The following is a 24179-nucleotide window of genomic DNA, read 5'->3' on the forward strand; positions in this document are numbered from 1 at the left end:
ATTGATTTGCAAAACGGCTTTACTCCTCCGAAACGCACTGTATGAATTATCACTGGAAACCCCAGCTAACGGTAGCTAAATCGCAATCCCAACTGATTGACACATTGTTTTCATTCACAAATTCATTCAATTTTGTATTTTTTATTTTATTTTATTTTATTTCTCATAGACGTAGACCTTTGCTTAAGCACTTAAATTAAGAACAAATAATTTGCAAAAAAAAAAGATTCATATGCATAGGTATATATATAGGTAAATAAGACGAGGGATATCTGTACAATTAGACTTAGACATAAAAGTATAGCTAACTGACTAGAATTACGCTCAAAATTTTAAAGGGCTAATCAAGCTTAACTCTAAATGATTAAAATTCCGATTTTTGTTTTTTTTTTGGTTTTTTAACATTCTTTGGTCGTTAGTCCTCTGTTTTTTTTCCATAATATATATTTACATATACAAATACTGTTGCTTTAAATAATAAGTTAGGTTATTGATTAAGCTTTAGTCCAGGGTGATGTGAGGATTTGTGTAGGTGAAGCCATGGAACTGTTTCTGATCCATGGAGGCCAGTATCTCTTTATCGATGGGAGTGAGACGAACCCTTTCCCTGGTGAAGACCCGATCGAAATATTGCGTATCCAAGGGGTGTTTCTTTGGGAAAACAGAGCAAGATCAATAGGATCCTAAAAGTAAATTGCCTTCTCAGCACTTACCACTTGAGGCTTGAAGGGCGGCTCGATTAGCCGCTTTTCCAGTAATCCCCAGTCGATCGGGCGGAAGAATAGGTGATCGGCTATATCACCAGCTGGGCTATACTGCGAACCAATACGCTTCGTATAGTCCTTCTCCAGCAACTACCCATAAAAAGTTTAATATATATATATATACATATCATCATTTTTTTAATTAATTCAATTTATTTGATATTACCCCTTTGAGTATCCCTGTGGCCTCGGCGGAAATATAGACTGGGAACCATGGAATTTCATTGCAAATGGACCAGAAGAGCTCGTCCTCGTCGCAGCCACTGAATGGTGACTGTCCGATCAGCATTTCGTAGAGCAGCACACCAAACGACCACCAATCCACATTCTGATTGTACTTTTCACCCTGAATATGAGGAAGAAAAATATTAATAAATATGTTTGGAGCTGTTGCAAACGAAAATTTAGGTATTTAGAAAATTATTTATGTCACAAATCGCTTGTTCTTTATAATTTGTCTAGTCATTAAAATAACAAATGAAAGTACGAATTTGATTATTTAACAAACTATGTAGCATTTATTTTTATTTTATTTATTTAAAGTATTTTTATATATTCCATAAGTTGTTAGGAATTAAATATTTAATATATTCCTATCGAGATTAATATCGAATATGGCTTATTTTGAATTGTTATTTCCTTATTTGAAGTGAAAATATAATTAGCTTTGAATTACCTTAATGATTTCGGGCGCCATATAATCGGGTGTGCCGCAAAAGCTATCGGCTGTTTTATCCAAATAGATTTGCAATTTGCACATGCCAAAATCGGCAATTCGAACATGTCCCTCAAAATCCAGTAGGACATTATCCAGTTTGAGATCCCTTATGGTAATTCAAATGATTAATATGTTAAATAAAATGGCTCATAGTTCAAAGCTAATGCCCACCTATAGATAATGCCCTTTTTGTGCAGGAACTTGAGGCCCGAGATTATTTCGGCGCCATAAAATCTGGCCCGTTCTTCGGAGAAACGTCCGCTCTCCTGGATGTGGAACATGAGATCGCCGCCATTCAGATACTCCATAACAAAGAACAAGTGGCTCTGTGGAGGAACAGAATCCAAAAATATACAATTGATTTAACATAAAAACAAGTATTTATAATCAAAAAATATACAAAAAATATTAAAAATATAGCAAACAAAATAATGAATAATACACAAAAAATATATCCAAAGACTTACAATTCGATTTAGAATAAAAAAATATACAAAAATATTGCGATCGATTTAATATGAAAACAAGTATACAAAAATATAGCGAGCGATTTAGATCGAGAATAGGCGAGAGACTTATAGCGAGAATAAGCGAGAGATTGAGAGATCGTCCCCCAAAGTCATAAATAATTAAAATACCTTCTAATCGGTGTCAATGCAAGACGATTGCAGTTGCTGATTTTGCTGCTTTTGCTGATTTTGCTGCTTTTGCTGTTGCAGACGAAGCAGATGCAAAATTGGGATTGAGAGAACACAAAACGGACGGACAGGCACCCTGATCTACATGATGTCCGATCGACGTCGTGTGCCCCAATCGATGGCCAGACCCCAGTGCACTAAATATAGCACGTTTTACCTTTCCTCTGGCTAAAAATAGCCAGCCGATCGATTGTTCTATATGATAAATATCGATCAAGAGAGCAGACACACCTTCAAGTGGTGACCCCCACCTGAGGATTGCCTCTAAATGAAAACTGAATATCTAACTATAAGATGGCAAGTGCTTTGTGTTTTAAATACTGTTAACTGGAGAATTTCCTATCAAAAGTAGTATTTAATATAGAGATTTATTATACTACACGTAGCTGATTATTAAGATCAAACTAATTGTTGGTTGTGTAAAATATCAATATTAATACACAATTGTTGTGTTTACTTAGGGGTCATTGACCTATGTTGACCCTTCTCAAGGGTAATAAGCAAATGATTCAGATTTCAAGTTATTTGTTTTTTATCCAAGCAATATTGCAGTCTTTTTATTTAAAAGAATCCAAAATTGTTGCTTCAAATTTGAGTCATAAAGTATAAACAAACAATTTATATACCGGTAGCTACTATTTAAAATTCAAATAGCACAAGACTTGACTAAAAACCTTGTTCAAAACTGAAATTAATGGTTAAGAAATATGCAATCCAAAACTAAAATTTAAAATTTATGTGCCAACAAAAGTAGATTCATATAAATTATATTTAAATATTTATAGTTAAAAACTTACCTCCGTTTGGAAGGTGCAAAACAGATGACACAGATAGGGATGTTTGGTGCCCAGGGCCAGGACCTTGCGTTCAATTAGCGTCGAGTCCACATCGTCGTCCTCCAGGACGACATCCTTTTTCAGGCACTTAATGGCATAGTAGTACGTCGTATCACGCAGCTCAGCCAGCAGAACCTGATTAAAGTCGAGATTTAAATAAATTACTCAAAAGAAAAGGAAAGCAGAGATACTAAACTCACCTTGCCGAAACTTCCCTTGCCGAGAACGGCCAGAAAGTGGAAATCATCTACCGAATAATTCTTAAATCTAGGTATTACTGTTGCTGGCGCAGTGAAACGTCCGGATTTTTGGAATTGTGAATATGTATATGATGTTTCTGTGCAATCGAGACAGCAAGATTCGTAGAGGTAGATAAATAGATAGAGAAAGTCATGAAATAGAACGATTCAAGTTAGTTAAACTCGTTAAGTATATATATTAGAAGAGTATGCGTTCGTTGATGAGTCGTTTCCGATGGTCACTTGAGTGCAATTTAGGGCTAAATATGTGGGGGTTTATGTAGTATGTTATTTATTTTCGGCATACCATTATCTTCGCTGGCCTCGATCTTGTAGGCTGGATTCAAACTGGGCGGTGTACTGGGTGAGTCACGGGCTTCTCGGGCTCCTAATTTGTTTGAATAAATTAGTCACAGTCTACTACATTTTCATGATCTTCACGAAAATATCCTTTTTGGGTCTGATTTTGCTTAGAGATTTATTGGTTATGGCTATACATTTAAAAGTAAGAATTTACTATATTTCTTTAACTGATTTTCAATGATATTTCCTTAAGGACTTTTCGATCTTGACTAACTATTTAAAATTAAGAATTTACTCTAGTTCTTTACTTGATTTTAAATGGAATTGCTGATTGCTGCAAAGTTTCTAAATAAGTATTATTATTTTTTAACTTATCTTCCGATAAAATAATTTTTACGCATATTAATTATAAGAAGAATGATTGAAAAAATTCCTATGACAATATTTAATATTTCATTAAAAGACTTTCAAATAAACACACCATTTTTGTATGTTCAATGGAGTTTTGTAATCTTATACTTATCCTACAAATTCATATATTGAAGAGTTTTTCTTATATCCTCACCACATTTAATTAGCAACTAAGGCATTCTGAATTCCGTTCGAGCAAAATCAGACCCATAAATTCAAGGCACAAATTATGAATATTATTTGGCCTCCAATCTTCCCATTCCGCCTGTGATTTGTGCAGTTTGTCTGGTTTTTACCTCGCTTCACGTGGTTGAGTGCCTCGACGATGAGTTTCTGATTGACACCACATAAATTGGCCGTGAGCCGCTCGCATTTCTTGTGACAATTCACGTCACATTCTGGTTCGCCGCGTGTTTCGATTCGATTTTGGGCGTGAATGTGTGGATGGGCCCACGCATTTGTGGCATCGCATTGGAGGGGGAATTGATTGCAAACAAATTGTTATTAAATTTTGTTGCGGCAGACTGCGAGGGTTACCCAATCAACTGTTGCGATTTATTGGCTGCACGCTTTTTTGGCTCGAGCTAAATCTTTTCAGATTGAGAATATACTAGCGAAAGCGTTTGGAAATTAAACTCATGTGTGTTTAAAGAACATGACTTATATTTTTGGATAATACAAGTACTTGACATGTGCAATCCGAAGAAATCATAAATAGCTAGGAATAGTAGGCAATTAATGCAACTTCTAGATTATGTTGAGATAAACGAATATTTCCATTATGTTTTAATCAATTTGTCACAATTAATCCCAATGCAAAATTATTATTTATTTTATTTTGTTTGTATAAATAAAAAAACTGCTTGTTATTCTCGAGAGTTAAAAATAATCTGTTTTTTTTTTTGCCTCAAATGTTTAATTATAATCATAATTTAATCATAATGGCAAAAAATTTGAATCGTTTATTTTAAAAATGATTTTAACCAAACTTAATTTAAGGCCAAAAATTATTATTGGTTTTTAAGTCTTTATCTTTATAATTCCATATCTTTAAAAAATTCATATTTCCCAAAGAAAAAATATGAAAAAATAACCTTTAAAGACGGATTAAAGTGAAAATAGACGTTCTCAACTATATATAAGAATGTTAAATAAATACCCACAACCCCGGAACATAAATTGCATGAATTAATTGACATCCGAAATTTTAAAACCCTGTTTCCGATTGTAATAAGCCCATACAACTGATTATTGTTCTCAGTGCAACTCAATTGGTTTAAAGACATGAATTTCCGCTGATTATTTCGGGTAGGAAGCATAAACAATGCGAGTTTGCAATTGTTTTTTCCTACTTTGATTGAATTTCCAATAAATAAGGCGGATGCCCGGATATCACGTATACGCAATGTGGTGAAAAAAGCTCAAAACAAATTGAATTGTACACGCTATTGAAGAGAAATTTTATATAATCTGGGAATTGACTATAGTCCATAACTGCGTTGTTTTGTATGGTTAAATCAAATGCAGGGGAATGTCTAAATACATATAGTATCTGTGCAGATATAGCCGAATATATCGTATATTCCCTAGCCGTATGCTAAAGCTTTTTCTCTTTGTTGAGACAGACACGACGATGACCTAAACAATTTGTTTTCATTTGTTGTTTTGGCTAAAAGTAAAATGCCAACTTGTCGATTCCTTCTCTTTATTCTTTTTGCCGCTTCTGGCAACGGGTCTCTAGCAAATTCTCGTAAAAACATCAAGGAAACACCAAACACAACGGAACAGTAATCAACGATAAAATTCTCGGCGAAAAATTACATAAAACACGAGTCGAGCGAAAGAAATAGGAAGTCGATTTGCAATATTCACTATCGCACAACATGAGTAACAATGCCAAAGAAAGCCAATAAACAAAATGATGAATTCATAAATATCCCTTTTTTTTGTGATATATATAGAAGTCGAACTATATAATCGCATGAAAAGAGAGAAAAATTTGATTGACTTAAGGGATATAATATTGATTTTTCATAAGAACCGACTTAAAATTATATATTACACCTGTATAATTCTATAAGTCGGTTCTTCACTTTCACTATACAACATTATAAAGAACTTCTACTGAATTCAATATAAAGTAAAAATAATAAAAAAGCACAAAACAATAAAACTCAATTTCCAAATTTTGCAAGATATGAAAATAAAATGCAAAGATTAAGAATGAAAAGTTCACTAAAAAATGTAAAAAATATAAGGAAATCTATAGAAATTGGTAAAATAAAATAAGTATCACCAAGTACACAAAACAATTTCCACTATATTCAACATTTCGCACATTTGTTTTCACAAAACTGCCATCAAAAATCACAGCCATAAATTCTAGTAACCCAAAAAGAGTGTCCCACAAAGAAAAAAATGTGAAAAATTGCGCATTTCCAGCGCTTATTCAATAACTCACAATTTTCCTCCAGCTGCTGGTCGTTGAACCCGTCTCATTGTTCAGCGAACATGATTTCGAGTATTTTCACTTCCTAGTTAACGCTTTGAGTTCGGATGCATTACTATGCCACCGACTAGCCGAAAGTATATTCTTATAGCCGGGGCATCGTTTTGCCCGGATGATATACTAGCTATTGATCGTTATGACTATGTTTACTTCTCTGTGCCTCTATTTTTCATTTTCCCCGAATTGTTTGCATGCCTGAGGCTAGCTGTTAGCTGCTATCTATATCTTATATCTCATATCTGTAGATCGGTGTTTTTGTGAAAACGAAAGCATTCCGAAATGCCTGGCATAGTCAGTAAGTCGAAAGCTCTTTTTTTTTTTGATCCGGACACGTGCCGCACTCAAGTGAACATTGGGAAAAAAGGGGAAGGGGAATGTTTGGATGTACACAGAGAGAAAACCATACAATTACTTTCAAAATAATGATTTGAAGAATAACACAAGGGATTTTAAAGTATCACTTCTGATTAAATAAATGTATTAATTTACTAGTGACATATGTTTATTTTTTAAAAAACACTTTTCGATGAAATCTATTAAAAAAATTTTAATTAAAAAAAAAGATTATGTTATAAAAAAAATCACTATTAAAAACAATTGCATTGATTTAAAAGAAACACATTCTTTTTGATATAAAAAAGTTCTGATTGCAGTGATTTTTCTCTGTGTATTGTACTGATCTGTCCGCTGTCCTTTTGTGGGGATCGCGAAAATTGCGCAAATCGCGAAAATCGGGATGCGGAGGCCTTACCTAGCATCTTCTTGGGACTGGAGGGCGCGGTGCCGCCTTCGAAGCCGGAATCGTTGCTGCACGTGCTCATCCGGATGATGGAGGGTGAGCTGCCGGCGGAGGTGCCACCACTACCACCACAACCGCCGGAAGCGCTTAGTGTTCCGGCATTCGAGCCGGCGGAACTGGGCGAGTCGACCACCGTTAGCGAGCCGGAGTCCACTTTTCGCGCAGAGGCGGCGCCGGCATTGGAGGGCGTGTCCCTGGTCCGCTCGAGATCCTCGGAACTGGCGCTGCTGCTCGAGGAGCTGCACTCCTCGCCGCCGCTTTCGTCGTCGCTATCCTCCTCCTCCAGGGAGCCGCCGCTGCCCTCCTCGCTGCCGCTCTCATCGTCCGTGTTCTCGTCCGAGTAGACGATCTTCTCCCGCTTCCACAGGGGGCGTGGCGTGGCCACCAGCGGATAGCGGGGCGCCTCCTCCTTCACATAGCACTTGTTGGTCGTGTCGATTTTGATCTTCTTGTGCGGATCGAAGCGCGGCGCTGCGGCGGCTGCGGCTTTCGCCTTTTGCTTCTTCTTCTCCTTGCGCTGCTTCTTCTTCATGCTGGCGCTCAAATTGGCACAACCGTCAACACTGGAATAATCGTCGGAACTGTCGCTATTGCCGTCGCTGTCGTCGTCTTGGCTATTTTCCGCCGACGAGGGTATATAGTCCTCTTCTAGATCGGCATCAACGTCTCGCAGATACTGTGCCAAATTCGATACTGTTGCAAACTTTGATAAATTATTGCCGACGCCTTCGCCGCAGCTGTTGTTGCTGTTGATCGCAGCAGCAGTGGCAGCAGCAGCAGCAGCAGCAACATTAACATCAGCAACACCAATTGTTATTGTTGTGGGCGTTGTGGTTGCATCGCCTGTTGCCGCCGGCGATGACGCATTTGTGGCCTGTTGCCGCTGTTGCTGCTGTTGCTGTTGCTGCTCGTGTTGCTGTTGCACTTGCAATTGCAATGCTTGTTGCTTGTTCGGCGATGTTTTGGCCGCCTTTGTGGGGGCCAGCGTTATAAATTGGCCGGCATTGATTGGGGTCACATTGCTCTCAGACAAATCTGTTACAGTTTCTGTTGCTGTTGCTGTTGCTGCTGCTGTTGCTGCTGGCGTTGCAGCTTTCTTTTTGCCAACATTTGTTTTGCCGGCACTTTTTGGCTTTGTCGTTTTCGGTGATTGCACCTTTGACTTGGCCGTTGGTGATTGCTCAGCAGCGGCTTCCGTCAATTTCGTTTTGGTTTCCGTTTGTGGCACCAATGTTGTTGCTGCCGTGTCGAACAGTTGCTGCTGCTGATGCTGCTCCCGTTGCTGTTGTTCCTTGTGCGTTGTTTTATTTATTTTCGTTTCGACTGCGGCTGCCGCTGCCGTTGCCGTTGCCGTTGCCTGTTGTTGTTCAGGTGACTTGGCCGGCTGCCCGCTATTTATTTTTGGCCCTGCTGTTTCGTTCAATTTTGATTTGCCTGTTGCTGTTGCTGTTGTTTCTGTTGCTGTTGTCATGGCTACGGCGTTGCCAGATTGCTTTGCCCCAGCAACAGTTGTTGTTGCTGTCGGTGTTGTCAGGTTAATCTTTGCTGTTGTTGTCTTTGGTGCTGCTGTTGTCTTTGATGTTGCTGGTATTGACTTGGCTTCATCTGTTGCTGCTTTGACTTGTGGTGTTGCTTGCATGTCAGGCTTTGTTTGCGGTGTTGCTGGTGTGTCAATTTTAGCTTGTGATGTTGCTGCTTTGATTTGCGGCGTTGTTGGTGTCTCAACTTTTGTTTGTGGGGTTGTCGATGCAGTTGTCTTAACTTGTGGTATTATTGGTGTGAGTACCTTTCGTGTTGGTGAATCTTTTGTTGGTGTTTCGGCTTTTATTTGCGGTGTCATTGGTGAATCTTTTACTGGTGTTTCAACTTTATTTGTTGGTGAAGCTTTTGTAACTTTTTCCACAATGCTTTTTGGTGTCGAAGGTGAAGGTGTTGTTGGTGTATCTGGTTTTGATTGTGGTGCTGTTGCCTTCCTTGTTGGTGGTTCCACTTTTAGCTGTAGTGCTGCCTCCTTAGTTTTTGGTGGCGTTTCTACCTTACTTTGTGGTGTTGTTGGTGAAACTTTGGTCGAAACTGCAGCTGTCGCTTTAGTTGCTGTCGTTGCCTTGGCTTCCTCTGTTTTTATTAATTTTGGCAAGTCATTCTTAGATATTGCTGTCATTGTTGGTTTCGACTTGATGTCATCTGCTGTGACCAATGTTGGTGTAACTTTTGGGGTATTTGGAGTATTTGGAGTATTTTTAGAAATATCGCTTGTTTCTGCTTTCTTTACCGTTGGTGTAAGTGGTATTGAGGGTACCTTTTGTAATGCTGTTGATGTCACCGTTGATGGCGTTGTCTTCAGCTCAATGAGAATTTCCGACTTGAGTTTGGGCGTCGTCGGTGTCTTTACTTCTGTTTTAACTTCCTTGGGCGTTGTTGGCGATTTGGGCGCTTCCTCCTCCAGGAGCTGCTCATTGAAGATCTTTTTGCGATTGCTCATGTAGAGCGTTTCCCTGGACCCAATTTGCGACCAAAAGTCCTCACCGCTTTCCGATTTTTGGATAGCCTTACGAATTGGCTTGGGCGTGGCCACGCCCTCTACTTTAGCCTCTGGCTTGGGTTGTTGTTGCTGTTGCAGCTGTTGCTGTTGTTGCTGCTGTTTCTGTTGTAGTTGTTGCTGCTTAGCCAGATGATTCTGTTGCTCTATGGCTGCCTCATCAAAGGTGAAAATCTGCGCCTCACTCACATGTTGCTCTTTATTATTATTGGCCTTCTTTAGGGGCGATGTCTTGGCCGTTTTGGGAGCTGCCCGCATGAATCCCTCGGGCAGCGATGACTGATCCTCCTGATTCTCCTCCTTGGGCACTGTCTTTTTCTTCGGCAACTTGAAGACCTTGTGTATCTGATGATGCTCCTCCACCGTTTCCACATTCACGGTGAACTTCGGCTTGGGACTGGGACTTGGGGTGGAACTCGAACCGGAACCGGAAACGGAAATTAAGGGCTGCACCAGTAGGGATTCTTCATTCAATTCCAAAACACTGGGCATATGATCCACTGCCTGGACTTGAGGCGCGTTTTCAATCTCCACCATGGCGGTGATTTTGTGTCGCAATTTCTTGCTTTTCTTCGAACGTCTTTTGGATCTTTCCTTGAGTTCGTCATCGTTTGTGGTGGTGCTGTCGTGACTGGATCTTCGCTCCAGATGAATCAATTGAAACGTTCCCGAGTTCGATTTCTGCAACTTATTCAGTATTTCCTGTTCCTGTTCTTGAATGATGGAAGCTCGCCGCCTCAGCTCACCGGCATTCAGATCATCATCGATTTTATCCGACGAGATATCCTCGCAAATGTCATGAAATGTGGGACACTGCACCAGGCTCAATCTGCGAATGGTCTCCTGCATTTCCTCCAGATCCTCCTGTTCCTGTTTATCCGAGTCCAACTTGTCCAGCTCCTCCTTCTGATTTTTCTTCTCCTTGGGATCTATCTCAACTTCCTGCGTTTTCTGAGCACTTTGTGGTTGGCTTAGCTGCTGGATTCTGGCCTGGTTGAAACTGGGCTGCTCCTCCTTTTCATCTCTTATGTAGAATCTTTCGCGTAGCAATTCGCCCGGTGACTTTTTATTGCTTGTGGCCGGAAAAGCGGCCAATTCTTCGGCCAATTTTTGGCGCCAACTCAAACTGGGCTCCGCGGCGGGTGGCAAGTCGCGGAATTGATGCTCCTGCACCGTTTCCTTTTTGGGACTCTCGGCACTGCGATCCTTGCTACGTCTTCGTATGGTTGACAGTCTGACCACGGGTCGATTTCTCTTGATGGTTGACCTGCGATGGGGTCGACTTTCGGCATTGGGATCGCCCACTTCCGACTGGGTTTCCTTGGCTGATGGTTTCTCCTCCTGCTGCTGCTGCTGCTGCTGCTGCTGCTTCGGTACCACCTCCACCCTGACCACCTGCTCCTTTTCCTTTTCCTTATCCTTTTCCTCTCTGGATGTTACACCACCGCGTCGATAACGAGACGAACTCACATCGATATCCGCCGTATTAATGGCAATCGGTCTGGCCGGTATATACCGACTACTGGCACCCGTTGAACCATAACTGGGCGTGCTCACCGAGGAGCTACTGTATTTCGGCGAATTGATTCTGGTGAGGGGCATCAGGCTGCTGTGACCACTGTGCCTGCCCGCCTCCGTGATGGTGGTCAACTTCGGTTGGTATCTAGAGCCGAGGCCGTGAAGCGAGCTACTTCCAGCGGAACTGCCGCTGGAATAACTACTGGGCGATCGCGGCGATGAGGGACTCAAGGGCACCATATAGCTGGCCGGATATGAGCGATTGTAGCTGGACGTATAGCTCGATCCGGCCGACGAGCCCAGGCCCAGGCCCATATTCAGGCCCAAACCGGAGCTGTAGTACGGCGAATACAGCTGGCTGCTGCCGCCACTGTAGTAATAGTTCGTCGAATCCGAATACAGGGGCATCTTGGCGCAGGCACTCACAAACAAAACCAAACCAAAAAAAAAGTTAACGTCACACCGCACACGAACAAAATGGTTCTATTCGATTTTTGTTTTCCTATTTTCCGGCGCTTTTCCGCTGCTTTTAGCCTTAATATTTCCTTCGGTTCGTTTAGGCGCTCATATTTTAATCCTAATTACGCTGTTTTTAGATGGGCACATACATATATATATCTATTTCTAAATGGCACAGTCGCAGTGGGTTTCAAAAACATAATTCTATCAATTTATTTCATTTTATTGTGCATATCCCTCTTTAATATACAAATATGTTTAGTTTTTAATCATCTATATTGCTAATTAATTAGTTAATTGACAACCTTTATTACAAAATTATTTAAAACATATTTGATATAAATATTTATCCAAAAGATATATATTATTGTGTCATTAAAAAAAATTGTAACAAGGGATTTAAATAAGATATTTAGTTACTAAATAAAATTAACCAGATAAAATAAGGCAAATAAAGAAATAAATATTGCAATAATATTACGAGATGAAGAACGTTTTACTCAATTTTAAGTGGGGGAAAGCAACATGTTAACCTGATATCAAAATTATAAATATTTTTAAATATTGGGCCAGATTATAAATTGCACCTGGATACCGATTTGTCAGTTGCGAAACGCACTGTATTTCCCCGTCCGGCCATTTGTCTATCGTTACCTAAATAAACCGATTCAATTGCCGATCTGTTCAGTTCCAATTTGATTTCCGGCTAAGCTAACTTAATGTGGCTCTGTTTTGGCCGTTTGGCCCGTGTCAATAACTCAATTTAATTGCAAGTGCGGTATTTAACAAGGCTAATCCCACATTCGCTTGGGCAACATGATAAATTTAGATTGGGAACGGGCAAAGATTCGCCCATAAATTCGGTGGCACTTCAGTTGATTCTTCACAGGTTAACGCTTGCTTGAAATATGTATTTTCGGGGCTGCCGCATATATGTATATACAGTGTACACATATACGGATGTACATATATCGCCCTCCGACGCTGCCGCTGTTTAATTATACAATTTTTAGAGATTTCAAAACGGTTGTCATAATGCGCCAGCATTTGGCAATACCGAAGTCACATTAATTATAGCCTAATTGGCCCAAAGGTTTAAATCACCATGATCGAACGAACAGTCCGATCGAAATGAAATCAAGATAGCCAAATGTCTTGCAGATTTCCGCGTTTATTTTAGTCAATTAAAATTGGGAAATTTATTAAATACTTTCAATTCGATTAAGGAAATAATTGAATTGGTGATTTAAAAAAATATTGTCTGTGAATTGAGTTCTTATAGTATATTTTCTGATTAAGGAAAGATATTAAATCGTTTCAATTTATTGATTAAATAAAGGAATTTAAATTTGCCTTTACACAACTTTCTAAAACTGATGTGCAAATTTAAACTATCAGCTTTTCAGAATTATTGTAAAAAGAAAGCCCTTTTCTAAATAAACAATTTGTTCAATTTTACAGCACTCTATCCAACGAAATTAATGGTATTAGCCCGAAAGATCTAAACTTTGATGGAAAATAAAATCGTACATAAAATAGATTGATAGTCATTTATATTCTTTTGAAAACTGAAAGCAACACGAATTGTTTATTCAAATATATAAACGAAGATGTTCCAGTGAATTGTTATAATTTCATAAAATCCCATCCATTTGTTTAAGCCCGGAAATATAACCCTTGGATACGAATTAAAATTGAATTGTCATTGGTTGAAGGTCAGCTGGAATCGATGGCTTTTCAATTATTTGAATGGACTTTTCTCGCTCGATATATGTTTATTATTGGCATTTGCCTTTGCCCACATGTGCCATATAGAAATAGATATATAATCCGATGTAGGAGATAAATTTTTTCGCATGACGTAAGCGCTCACGAGTCGTTGTCTGCGATTTTCCTTAGCGCTTTTCCACGCATAAATTGCTGACAGTTTGTATTTTTTTTGTTGTGTACCGTGTACCGTTTTATTATTATATTATTTTATTATTAGCCACTTCAAACGCAAGGTGCGTGATTTTTGTTATTGTCTATATTCCTTTTGTTGAATACTTTCTGGTGTAATATTGAGTTTGTTATGGTTTTGTACCGTCAAAAGCGCGACAGAAAAAAAATAAGGAGCTAACTCGACGTGGCGAACGCATTAACGGAAACTACTGAAATGTGAAAGGCAGCGCAGAAAATTTTCAATTCCGATTCCTGAACTCACAAGCACACACACACACACACACACACACACGTCGATTTTCACGGGAAAATTCGAAGTCCATCTGTGTGAGAGAGAGGCTAACTTGGCAGCAGTATCTGCGTGTATCTTGTATCTGTATCTTGTGTTTTCTGCATCTGTATCCGTGTTGAGGCACAGGCCCAGATCACCACCATCTTCCTCTTCATTCAATTATCTCAACGTGTCTGCCAATTTCGAAATATGCCCCTCAGAATTTTTAACACACACACACACACTAACTTTTAGTGCCATAAATTTCACACGAAGGCGAGCGGTTTTTCGAATTTCGAAAAAGCATCAAAAACACTTTTGACGTGTTTGAAAATACTGTTCATCGTTTTTGCACAGCGAAAGTAAAAGCGAAAAACGAGAAAGAGCGGAAAACTCATTTGGGAGATAAATCAGGAAAAATTGAGAGAATAGAGAAAAGCGGACTGTCATAAAATATGCGGAACAATTAACTAAAATAAGTGTTGGGAAAAAATTTCTCACTTGTTCGCTACAAAAAAAGTAAAATCTATCATTAGACGATTTTTACAAGACATTAAACACAAAGTAAGGTGAAAATATGCAAATGAAGTAGAGATACTGAGATCTTTGTGTAGTGGAAGAATTAACTTAATCAAAGTTTGTTGTAAAATACATTAAACAAACTCAGAATTGGGCTCTGGGCCCTAGAAGAAACAAGCAAATACTTCCTTTAGATATGATACAAATGCATTTAAAACGAGGAAATGTATACGCTTAAATATTTAAAAAATTTCTTAATTTTTATTATATTTTTAAACCCTCATCATTGCAATTGATAAAAAAATATTTAAATACTTAAAGGAAAAAAAACAAGTGTGTCATAAATTTAAAGAGCCATTTTACAAACCTACTTAAATGCAATAACGAGGCAAACTTTTCAGAAGAAAATAAATACAATTCAAACCAATAGAAGTAGACAGAAAGAGGGAACGAGCAATGTGGCAATGCTGTCATAAAATGTGTGACCAATTAATTGTCACTAAAATGTGTATAACTCATAAATTAAACAAATTAGGCAAGTGTAATCAAACATCAAAGTGTTCGTTTATGCGACGAGTTAGGTCTAACAAATCCGAATGCTCTAGATTAGACAAAGTGATGAATAAAGACAAGTAATTAAAACTTATTTTTATAAAATATACATTAAAGAAGTAAGAACCAAATAAAGGGTATCAAAAGTATGTTAGATTTGTATACATCTTTACAATGATCATAATGAAAACTAAAACATAAAACAGAGGTAATGAAAACAAATACTGTATAGCAAGACACAAAAATGGCTAAATAAAACTTAAAATTATTTCAGATCAACATTTAGGTATGAAAATCATTTCTGAATATTTTAAAATACAAAAGTTCAAAATAAATAAATGTTATCTCTAGCTTCAACGAAAACTAATAAGAACTGAAACAAATAATACACAAAATTCGGTTTCATATTGAACAAATATGAAAGAATGTCAACTATATTGGTTGACATTTTCGCCAACATGGACTTTTAGCAGCCGGCTAAAGATTCTCCTGGGCGATCATCAATCTGCCTGTTGGTAGCACCTGCTATCAAGATGTTTGGCTAAATTTGTCCATCCCCCCCGAATGCGAGGAAATCGAAAACAAATGCCAGAAATGCCGCACGTAGGATGTATCTCGTATGAGAGGTAGCCCATACCAAAGCACTCGAAATCGTACATGCTAATGCTAATGGTGACGCTTTTCGGTTCCGCAAAGTACATTTATAGACCCCGTGGCAAGAAGAAGAAGATGTTGGAAAGCGCCAAACAACTAGAAATAGAACTGCAACATGCTCTTTTTTCTTCATTCTTCTTCATTCTTCTTCATTTTTGTTTTTTTTTTTTGCTGCCTCAGTACTTAATCTTCGCGATTTATAGTGAACGGGGGGAATATATATTTCTGTGCGATATTTTTGCGACTGCATTCCTGTCCTGTCAGTTGCAAAAGTGCCGAGCCATGGCCACACTCTTTCACTTAAAAAACACATTGTTTTTAATGCTTAACGGGTGGTTAATTTTTATTGTTGTGTCGAAGAAATAACTAATCAAGCAAATGCCATAATGATTTTATTGTAATTATTTTTTTACTCAATCGAAGCTATTATTTTAATATAGATTATATATAGACAAAATCATTGAACAAAATTAGTTACCAGAATTATAAGAAGTTTTCAAAGAAGTTTTCAATATTATTATTCAAATATCACTGAAATTGCTTTGCCTATTCTTATTTATTTATATTTCAATTTCATTAAACAGTCGAAAATGTGTATTTATAAAATCTATACATGACCCATTAATTTATTTTCCTTTACATGTTCTTCGCAATAAAGAACTTCTGAAAAAACTTTAGTGCTATACAGATTGCGGGGTATTCAGTCAGTCGATTATTGCGTGATTTCTGTTATTTTCGTCTTATTCAAGACGCCATGTTTTTTTTCCCCGTTTTCTCATGTCTTGTGTTGGCTAAGTCGCAATAAATTGATTTCTAATGCAGTCTGGCAATCTGTCTAACCGTCTATTATACAAGGCGATTTCAGCTTAATCTGGCTTTCACATTATTTCCGCTTTGATCGCACACACAGCGAGTGAAAGTATTTCTTCCTTTGTTGGCAAAATAAAAAAAAAAATAAAAATATGGCAGAATTTCATGCACCTGCAAAATGTGTGGTACTCGTTTTTCTTGACAAAATTATGACACGATTGAATATATTACACACATTTTCAGCCATATTTTTTTAATTGCACTTCCAGCAGAGCAGAAATGTAATAAAATTACAATTTGTAGCTGTATTACTTATACGCACTGTTGGCTTTTAAAAAAAGCTGGATATTTTTACAGAATTTTGAGAACTTTACCGAAACATTAAATGGGTCGTGTTAATTATTTAACATAACGAAACATTTACGATTTTGGAAGAGTTAATTTTATTTGACAATTTCCTCGTCGAAACTGTAGAAAAACTGATGATACATTTATTTTCTTGTTTATCAAATAATTAGGAAGTTGGAAATCAACTAAGAAATATGAGACTAGAGTCGTGTTGTAATACAAAAAATACATGTTTTTTCAGATGTAAAGAACACTTGCAATGTCGATAAAAATTCCAGTAAACAAGAATAATATACCACTATGTCCATACTTTGCAACCCCATATTTTAGCCGACCGTTACATTTTCTGATGAGGCAAAAAGCACAACATTCTAAAGGTTGTTATAACCACTAAAAAAGGGAAAGCTTCTGATGAAAAGCTTTGTGGTTTACCTCTGGCACAGATGGTGCCACCTGAGAAAAGCTCGAGCCAATATTAAAATCGCAACAGGACTAAGTTTTAAATAAAATTCGCTTGAAATAATAGCACTTCTTAATGTCCGTATATTTTAAATAAAGTTTTTTAATTAACAAACTTATTTTGTGGAAACAGTAAAAATCAATTTTAATCGAGGAGAGTAAAAATAAAAATGGTTTTAAATAATTTTAATGTGCTTTTGTGTTTTAATTTAAAGTGCTATTATATTATTTGCAATAACTCATGGGTATATCGTTTAAACTGAATTATGAAGCACTTACCTTCACATTTGAGACCCTGAATAAAAAATCCACCCATTAGGGATCCACAATGATCACAAAATGTGGGTGACATAAATGTGTGCGGTTTAAATCTATGCGGCATATCAATCTTGAAACGTTCGCGCAATAACTAAATTTTTTGTAAATGGTAAGAAAAAGAGAAATAATATATGTATTCAAATGGCTTAGCAGTATCTTTATCAGAAACTTACAATTGTACTGGCAGAGGTGAAAACGGAACCGGAGCATTTACCCAACAACTTATCATGGCACTTTTTATGTACCACCGTCTGGCAAACTGTGAAAAAATAAAGTATTTGAAAATGATTACTGGTTTTTTTTGGGTAGTTTGCTAAACTTACTTATACACTGGTAGCCCTGTTTGCCAAATCCCCAGAGAAATAAATTACAGAAAGCACAAAAGGTGGGCTGGCGGAAGAATTTCGCCACAAAACGATGTCCATTGATGTCGTGGGTTCTGGTAAAAACAACAAAGTTAATTAGATTCTAAACTTTTCAATTATAATTATACTTCATAATTTTTTAATGATTTTCAATTATTAATAATTATTTTTAATTTATTAGTCGTTACTTTACATCTTTATGAAAAGAAATGTGTAATCAAACATGCAGTTTTAGTGGGTTTTTTGTATTTACTTGGCACTTTTTATTTCCGTTCAGATAATGCATAATCCACAATTTTATACTTATGTTGATTATGTCTTGATTTTGATTCAAGGTAATGATATAAAGTTTAAAAATTTCTATAAAATGAATATCAACATTTACTAAATGAATACTCAAATGCAAGTTTGTAATTCAAGCTAAAGTTAGTCAGTAATTTTATAAGCACACGCACAGAAGTTTACTAGTTTTGCTTTTTTCATGTCCATTGGTTTGAAGTACATGCAACAACAGTTTAGTTTCTATGATAATTTTTTTTGGGTGTGAGTACTGTTTGACTTAGTAATTTTTATGGTTTCTAAATTTTTTGTTCCCAAACCCACTTCTGATGCTTGATGGCGCCGCGACGATTGGTGATGCTCCTTGGGCGGGTCCTTCGGTCCACATAGACACCGCCGCCAGTGACGCCACCACCATTGCCACCAACTCCACTCCTGTCGCCCCTTTCCGCACCACCTGCACTGCTCTCCCGATCCCGATCCCGATCTCTGTCCCGATCCCGGTGATATGCCTCCTCCTTGGAGTGCTGGCGTGGCAGCTCAAAGGAATGCTTGCCATAGTGATCCCTGTCCCGGTATTGATCCCTCCTGGCTCCAGAGGCACCACTGCTGCCACTCAAGCCACTGCCGGCACCACTACTGCCCGTGGAGCTCTGTTTGTAGCGTGTCTATAAAAAAGAAAGCGATTAGTACAATGTTTATTAAGTTTTATACAATATATAAACACAATATATAATATAGCCTAATTTATATAGAACTCAAAAATAAAACTTTTTATTAAAGACACCATTTTACTAATATATGTATTGTTAAAACAATTTTATTAAATTAAAAAGTATATATGGTCCAGGAACTGTACAATTTTACATTAAACTACCTCGTTTTTATCAATTACCTAAGCACACCTGCTTAAATGTAAATAAAATTCCAGCCGGATACTTTAGTCTCTGTTTACACATTAGTTTTATTCATTAAAATTGTTAAACAAAAATTTAACAGAGCAGCATCTGAATGGTCTCAATTTGTAAATATACATATAATTTGTTAAGTATAGGAATGTTTAGGAATGATTTGCCAAATTTAAGTTTTTTTTAAATTCTTTTCGCTATTACAAAAATCAGTCAAATCGGAAACAAAATAAAGACAAATTCCGAAACTATTTTTTTCAGTCCCTTGTTCTAATTGATTTTATAAGCAAGAATTAAGTTTTTCATCCAATGAATAATAATAATAACAATATAAAAATATTATTAGTATTGCTGAGTTCTAAAAAATGTGATCAAAAATGAGTTTCAGGGCATGATAACCTGTGGTAAAAGTACGTGAGTAACTGAATTGAGAACTTGCCAGCCGCAGATTGTGCAATTTTATTTAAATCTTTCCATTAGGTTTTAAATTTTAGTGGATAATCCTCACCTCGTGACGGGTCGATCCTCCCGAGCTGCGAGGTCGCTGGCTGCTCGAGTTGGTGGTCTTCTGCTTGCGCACCTGGGCACGTGTGAACATCATCTTGTGGTCTCCCGGAATCCGCCTCCAAATCCCATCCACATTCGATTGCGAGCTCCCAAGTTTTTGGGGCGTTTTTGGGTGGCTTCTGGTTTGTGTTTCGCTAGCGGCTTTATGGGCGAGTACAAGGTGTTTTCTTTTTGTATTTATATTAAATAAACAGCTCGCATTTTTAGTCAGCTGTATGGTGTATCCTGCTTTCGGTGTACTGGCATCTTTGCCTCCTCAACTTTTGGCCAGGTTTAGAGCCTCGTTGATGGATATCTGAAGGGCACAAAGAGATCGGTCGAGGGGAATATCAAAAGAAAATCAAATTATATTATATACAATCGGTTGTGTTGGTGGTACAGCAACCGAAGTGGATCGTGCTTTGATACAATATTGTGACCATACAATGCCCGACATTGGCCGACTTGCTCGCCCCCTAAAACCAGTCCCCAAATTTTAATCGCCCAGCCCCAGAGAATTGTGTCACGTATGCGATATGATGACATTGACAAGGGGACAAGGGGGAGTTGAGGGGGTGGAGGTGTTGATGAGGGTGAAGGCAACCTCAAGAACCATTTGTCTAATGTCTGACGGATGATCTCCACACATCTATTAATTACACAGGAAAAAAATAAACAAAAAAAGAGGAATAACTATAAACTATTAACACTAGAAAACTATCGAGTTGATTGATTTAAAGACTATTATCAAAAGTCTCTACTTCATATGAGAATAACATCACAATTTGCTGTAATTTTTCTAAGTTTTTTCCCAGACAAACAATCACTTGCGAATAAAATTTATTCTGTAATTTATTTAATTATTTTTGTTGCTCTTACAAATTAACTATATGTAAATATGTTTTGAAATTTAAATGCGACAAGTTATGATACGAACTTTAGACATTTCATTTGGTGATTCATAATATTAAAATGTACCTTTGTTGGAATCTGCTCTTGGTTATTTATTTTTGTTACATATTAGTAGAAAATGTTGATTTACATCAACAAAAAATGCCTGAATATTTTATAGTTGAGCTATACTTGCTTTATGTATAATATATATTTACCACTTTGATAAACAATGTATGCAAAAAAATACTAGTTTTAATTGGTTGCTAAACTACATTTATTCGGTTTACGCCGAGTAAATCTTTTCTGTCATCAAGTTATTTTCCTAAGGCGATAAAGCCTGCATTTTATGCTAAAATGTTTTCTTTAATGATTTTCTAGGAAATATTTGTTTTGGTCAAAACAGCCTTTGATTCAACAGAATTGAGTTGATTTAATCATTATGCCAGAATGAATTTAAGGGCCCTTCTTTCATTATATGGATTTCCCCTGTTTTTTGGATTTGGCTTATTATATTTGTTGGAAAAATGACTGAAGAGGCCGAATATTGTATTTGGAAAATTTACAGCATCACACACTAAAGCGAAATTCTTGGAGGAAACCCGCTAGCAAACGTTTAAAAATATGACTTTTGTTGTTGCTTCGACGCGCCACCAAAAATAAGCTCTTGATTCATTTAGAATTTGTTGTGAATGCTTTTCGCCGCCCTCCATGCCTGATTGTTGTTAATGTTATTAAAAATAGAAATTAAGTGGCGAATTGTGCGAGACTGCGTGCCAATTGATTGCCGGATATGATTAAAACACAAACAAGATGTGCCAAAAGTGAGGCAACCAGCGAAGTCCGAAAGGATGGAAGCTAAATCATCAGATTCAGGGTTAAGGTTTGATGGCGGATCAAGGCTAAAGCCATTACGAATCCAAAGAATTTCAATTGCTTTTGGGGGGTGGATGAAAACTGCAACCTTATGTGAGAATAACAAACAAAAAGCACGAAATAAATGATAAAATTAATATATATGTATAATCACCCACAACAAAGATGTTTATGTATTACATATTTAATGTTTAATATACATAATTGTTTTAATTTTACATTGCATTTACGACCTTTTTTCTAAATAATGTATAAATGTATAAACCTAATATTGTATATTAACTATCAATATATTTAACATTGAATAATTAAAAAAATTAATCTCTGAACAATATCAATTCAATTTTGAATAATTTTGAATTTACTCTTTCGGTGGTGGGTCTAACAAATATATTATTCATTTTGTAATATTAAATAAAACCTTTTTTTCTAACTATTTAGTTATTTTTAAATAAGGAAAAATATTTGGCACACTGAGTCCATTGGATTGCATTTGATAAACAAATAAAACTAAACTATGTTGAAGTGGTTAATTTTTGTTTACATTAAAACCTATTAAGAATGTCATATGTTCTTATTAATTGAAATCTTTTCACATTAACTTTTTGTTGCTTTACCCATAAATCAAGATCGAAGTGTAGCATTCGGAAGAGCAGTTTATAAGTGCTAGAATGACAATGTCCAAACTAACACGATCAATTTCGTTAATGAACTGATTTCACGCCGCATTTCCATTTCGGTTTTTTTGTTATTTCCGCTGTCAGTTGTTGCTGTTGTCGATGGATAATCGAGTGGGAAATCAGAAATGACATGCAGCTTATGTGGGGGAATTCGGAGTGATCGAAGGATCCCAGCTCTTAGCACGTGTCCAAAACTATTTGTTGGGTAAAGGAATGAAAACGGAGCACAACGAAAATGAGGAACAAAAAAAAAAAACAAAATTGATGGGGAAGTGGGGTGGAAATTATAAAGGCGCTTTCGATTCTGGACTTTGGGGGCTACTATAAACACATTCCACATTGGTACACACGATAATAAATATTTCGTAGTGAAATGCTTTTGTTTTAATGCCCCGAAAAACACAGCGCAAATTGACTGTATGATTGTGCGGTTGCCAGAGCGTTCTTCTCCTGCCATCTCTCTCTTTTCTTATATTTTTTTTTTCTCGATCGCCCCCCTTTCTTATATATCTCTATGTCCGTATATAAGTTCTACACGGGTGTGACGTCATGCCAAGGGGAAAGGGAAAGCAAATTTTTTGGCCAGGTGCACAGGTGTGGACAATTTAAAATCCCTACTTTCTATTTTTCTATATCTGCATTCATCACTTGGTTCACTTTCAGCATCACTTTCACTCAAAAAGAAAGAAATACAAAAATAAGTAAATTTTCACGCACTTTTACTTGGCTGCATTGCGGATACGCCACGTTGCACATTCCATATCTTTCGACTTGTGTCCGATTTGTTGTGCGCCGCGACAAACAAAAAATTATTATGTATATATACAGGCGAAAGTCGAAAAGCCACGAAAATTCTTAATAAAGCAAAACAAGAACACACCGAAATGGCAACAGCGTGGAACAATACGAAAAGGCCAGCCGCAGAAAGTAATAATAAATAGATTCGACTATCTGTCAGATACAAAGATACAAAGATACAACGTCAACGCGGATTCTTCCGCTCTGTTTGGCCGCTGCGTTCGCACGGGAGCGCACAGCATCCGTATCTGAAAGTGATATACCCGGACTGTATCTCAGAACGTGCCCGATTCTGTATCTGTATCTGTATCTGTACCAGCATCTGTATCTGCATCTGCATAAGTATCTGTATTTGTATCTGTATCTGTATCTGTATCCGTTGGATCCAGAGCGAAAGCCTAGCGATCACGGCTCTCAATTCTCCTTTTCTTCCACCATATAGAAAATATGTGTTTTCGTATATGCAGGGCCCACAATCATATGCTCTTTTCTTATACTATGCCTTAGACGTTCTGAAATTTTCTTAATAGTTCTAAGACACAGAGAAAAAAGCGCGAGAGAGAGTTCGCATTCAAAAGCTTCACTTTGCCTATAAACAATAAAATCAACATTAAATTTAATTTCTTAAAATGATATTCATTCTTTAAAATTCACTGAAGTCACATAAAAGTAGTAGCTAAGGCATTGGTTTAAATTATGAAACATGAAAACACAATATTGTACGTTAATTATTTGTTTATAACAATCATAACAATTATTTATATAATACAGAAAATATTTGTATTATTCACAGATAAATCAGTGTCTTATTATTTATGTGTATATTTTAACAAATAAAAATTTTTAACTGACATACCAAATAGATTTATATAATTTTTATAACATGTATATTTTCTTGTGGTATAAAAAGATTTTTTCAAAAATCATAGGAAATCCCTTATTCGATTTTATTATAGTTTTCCGTAAAAGCTGCAAAAGCTTTTGCTTTTGGAATAGGCACGCGCCCTCGCATTTTCCCCAAAACTCAGTGTTTATTTATGTATTTTGTTAATTTTAATCTACACAAAAAAATGAGAGACAACTGAGAGAAAAATGAAAGCTATCAGCCCGAGAGAACGGAAAATCATTTGCACTTGGAAAACATTTTGAAAATCCGGAAAGTGGGCACTTT

At 36.9% G+C, this 24179-nt stretch overlaps 1 protein-coding gene across 5 annotated transcripts; it reads right to left on the minus strand.

Moving 5' to 3' along the window:
- Positions 1–125: 125 nt before the first annotated feature.
- Positions 126–23266, minus strand: LOC108149997 (putative protein kinase C delta type homolog). 5 transcript variants are annotated; one of them, XM_017277934.2, is made up of 15 exons: positions 23091–23266; positions 19726–20079; positions 18634–18977; positions 17989–18104; positions 17839–17924; positions 17627–17756; positions 4266–4367; positions 3563–3643; positions 3217–3353; positions 2978–3151; positions 1654–1808; positions 1441–1588; positions 931–1110; positions 714–854; positions 126–651 (listed from the first exon to the last, which is right to left on the minus strand). In XM_017277934.2, exons 2-15 carry the CDS (start codon positions 19816–19818, stop codon positions 502–504), a joined length of 2037 nt encoding a protein of 678 aa, XP_017133423.1. In that variant the 5' UTR covers positions 19819–20079; positions 23091–23266; the 3' UTR covers positions 126–501. The 5 variants fall into 5 exon arrangements, with proteins under 5 accessions (XP_017133423.1, XP_017133422.1, XP_017133420.1 ...); XM_017277933.2 differs by having other exon boundaries at positions 22928–23266; XM_017277931.2 differs by lacking the exons at positions 3563–3643; positions 4266–4367; positions 17627–17756; ... (3 more) ...; positions 19726–20079; positions 23091–23266 and adding exons at positions 7230–11920; positions 13877–14027.
- Positions 23267–24179: the final 913 nt, after the last annotated feature.

This window comes from Drosophila elegans, unplaced genomic scaffold (assembly GCF_018152505.1).
Source record: "Drosophila elegans isolate 14027-0461.03 unplaced genomic scaffold, ASM1815250v1 contig_149, whole genome shotgun sequence".
In the NCBI taxonomy this organism is placed as follows: Eukaryota; Metazoa; Arthropoda; class Insecta; order Diptera; family Drosophilidae; genus Drosophila; species Drosophila elegans.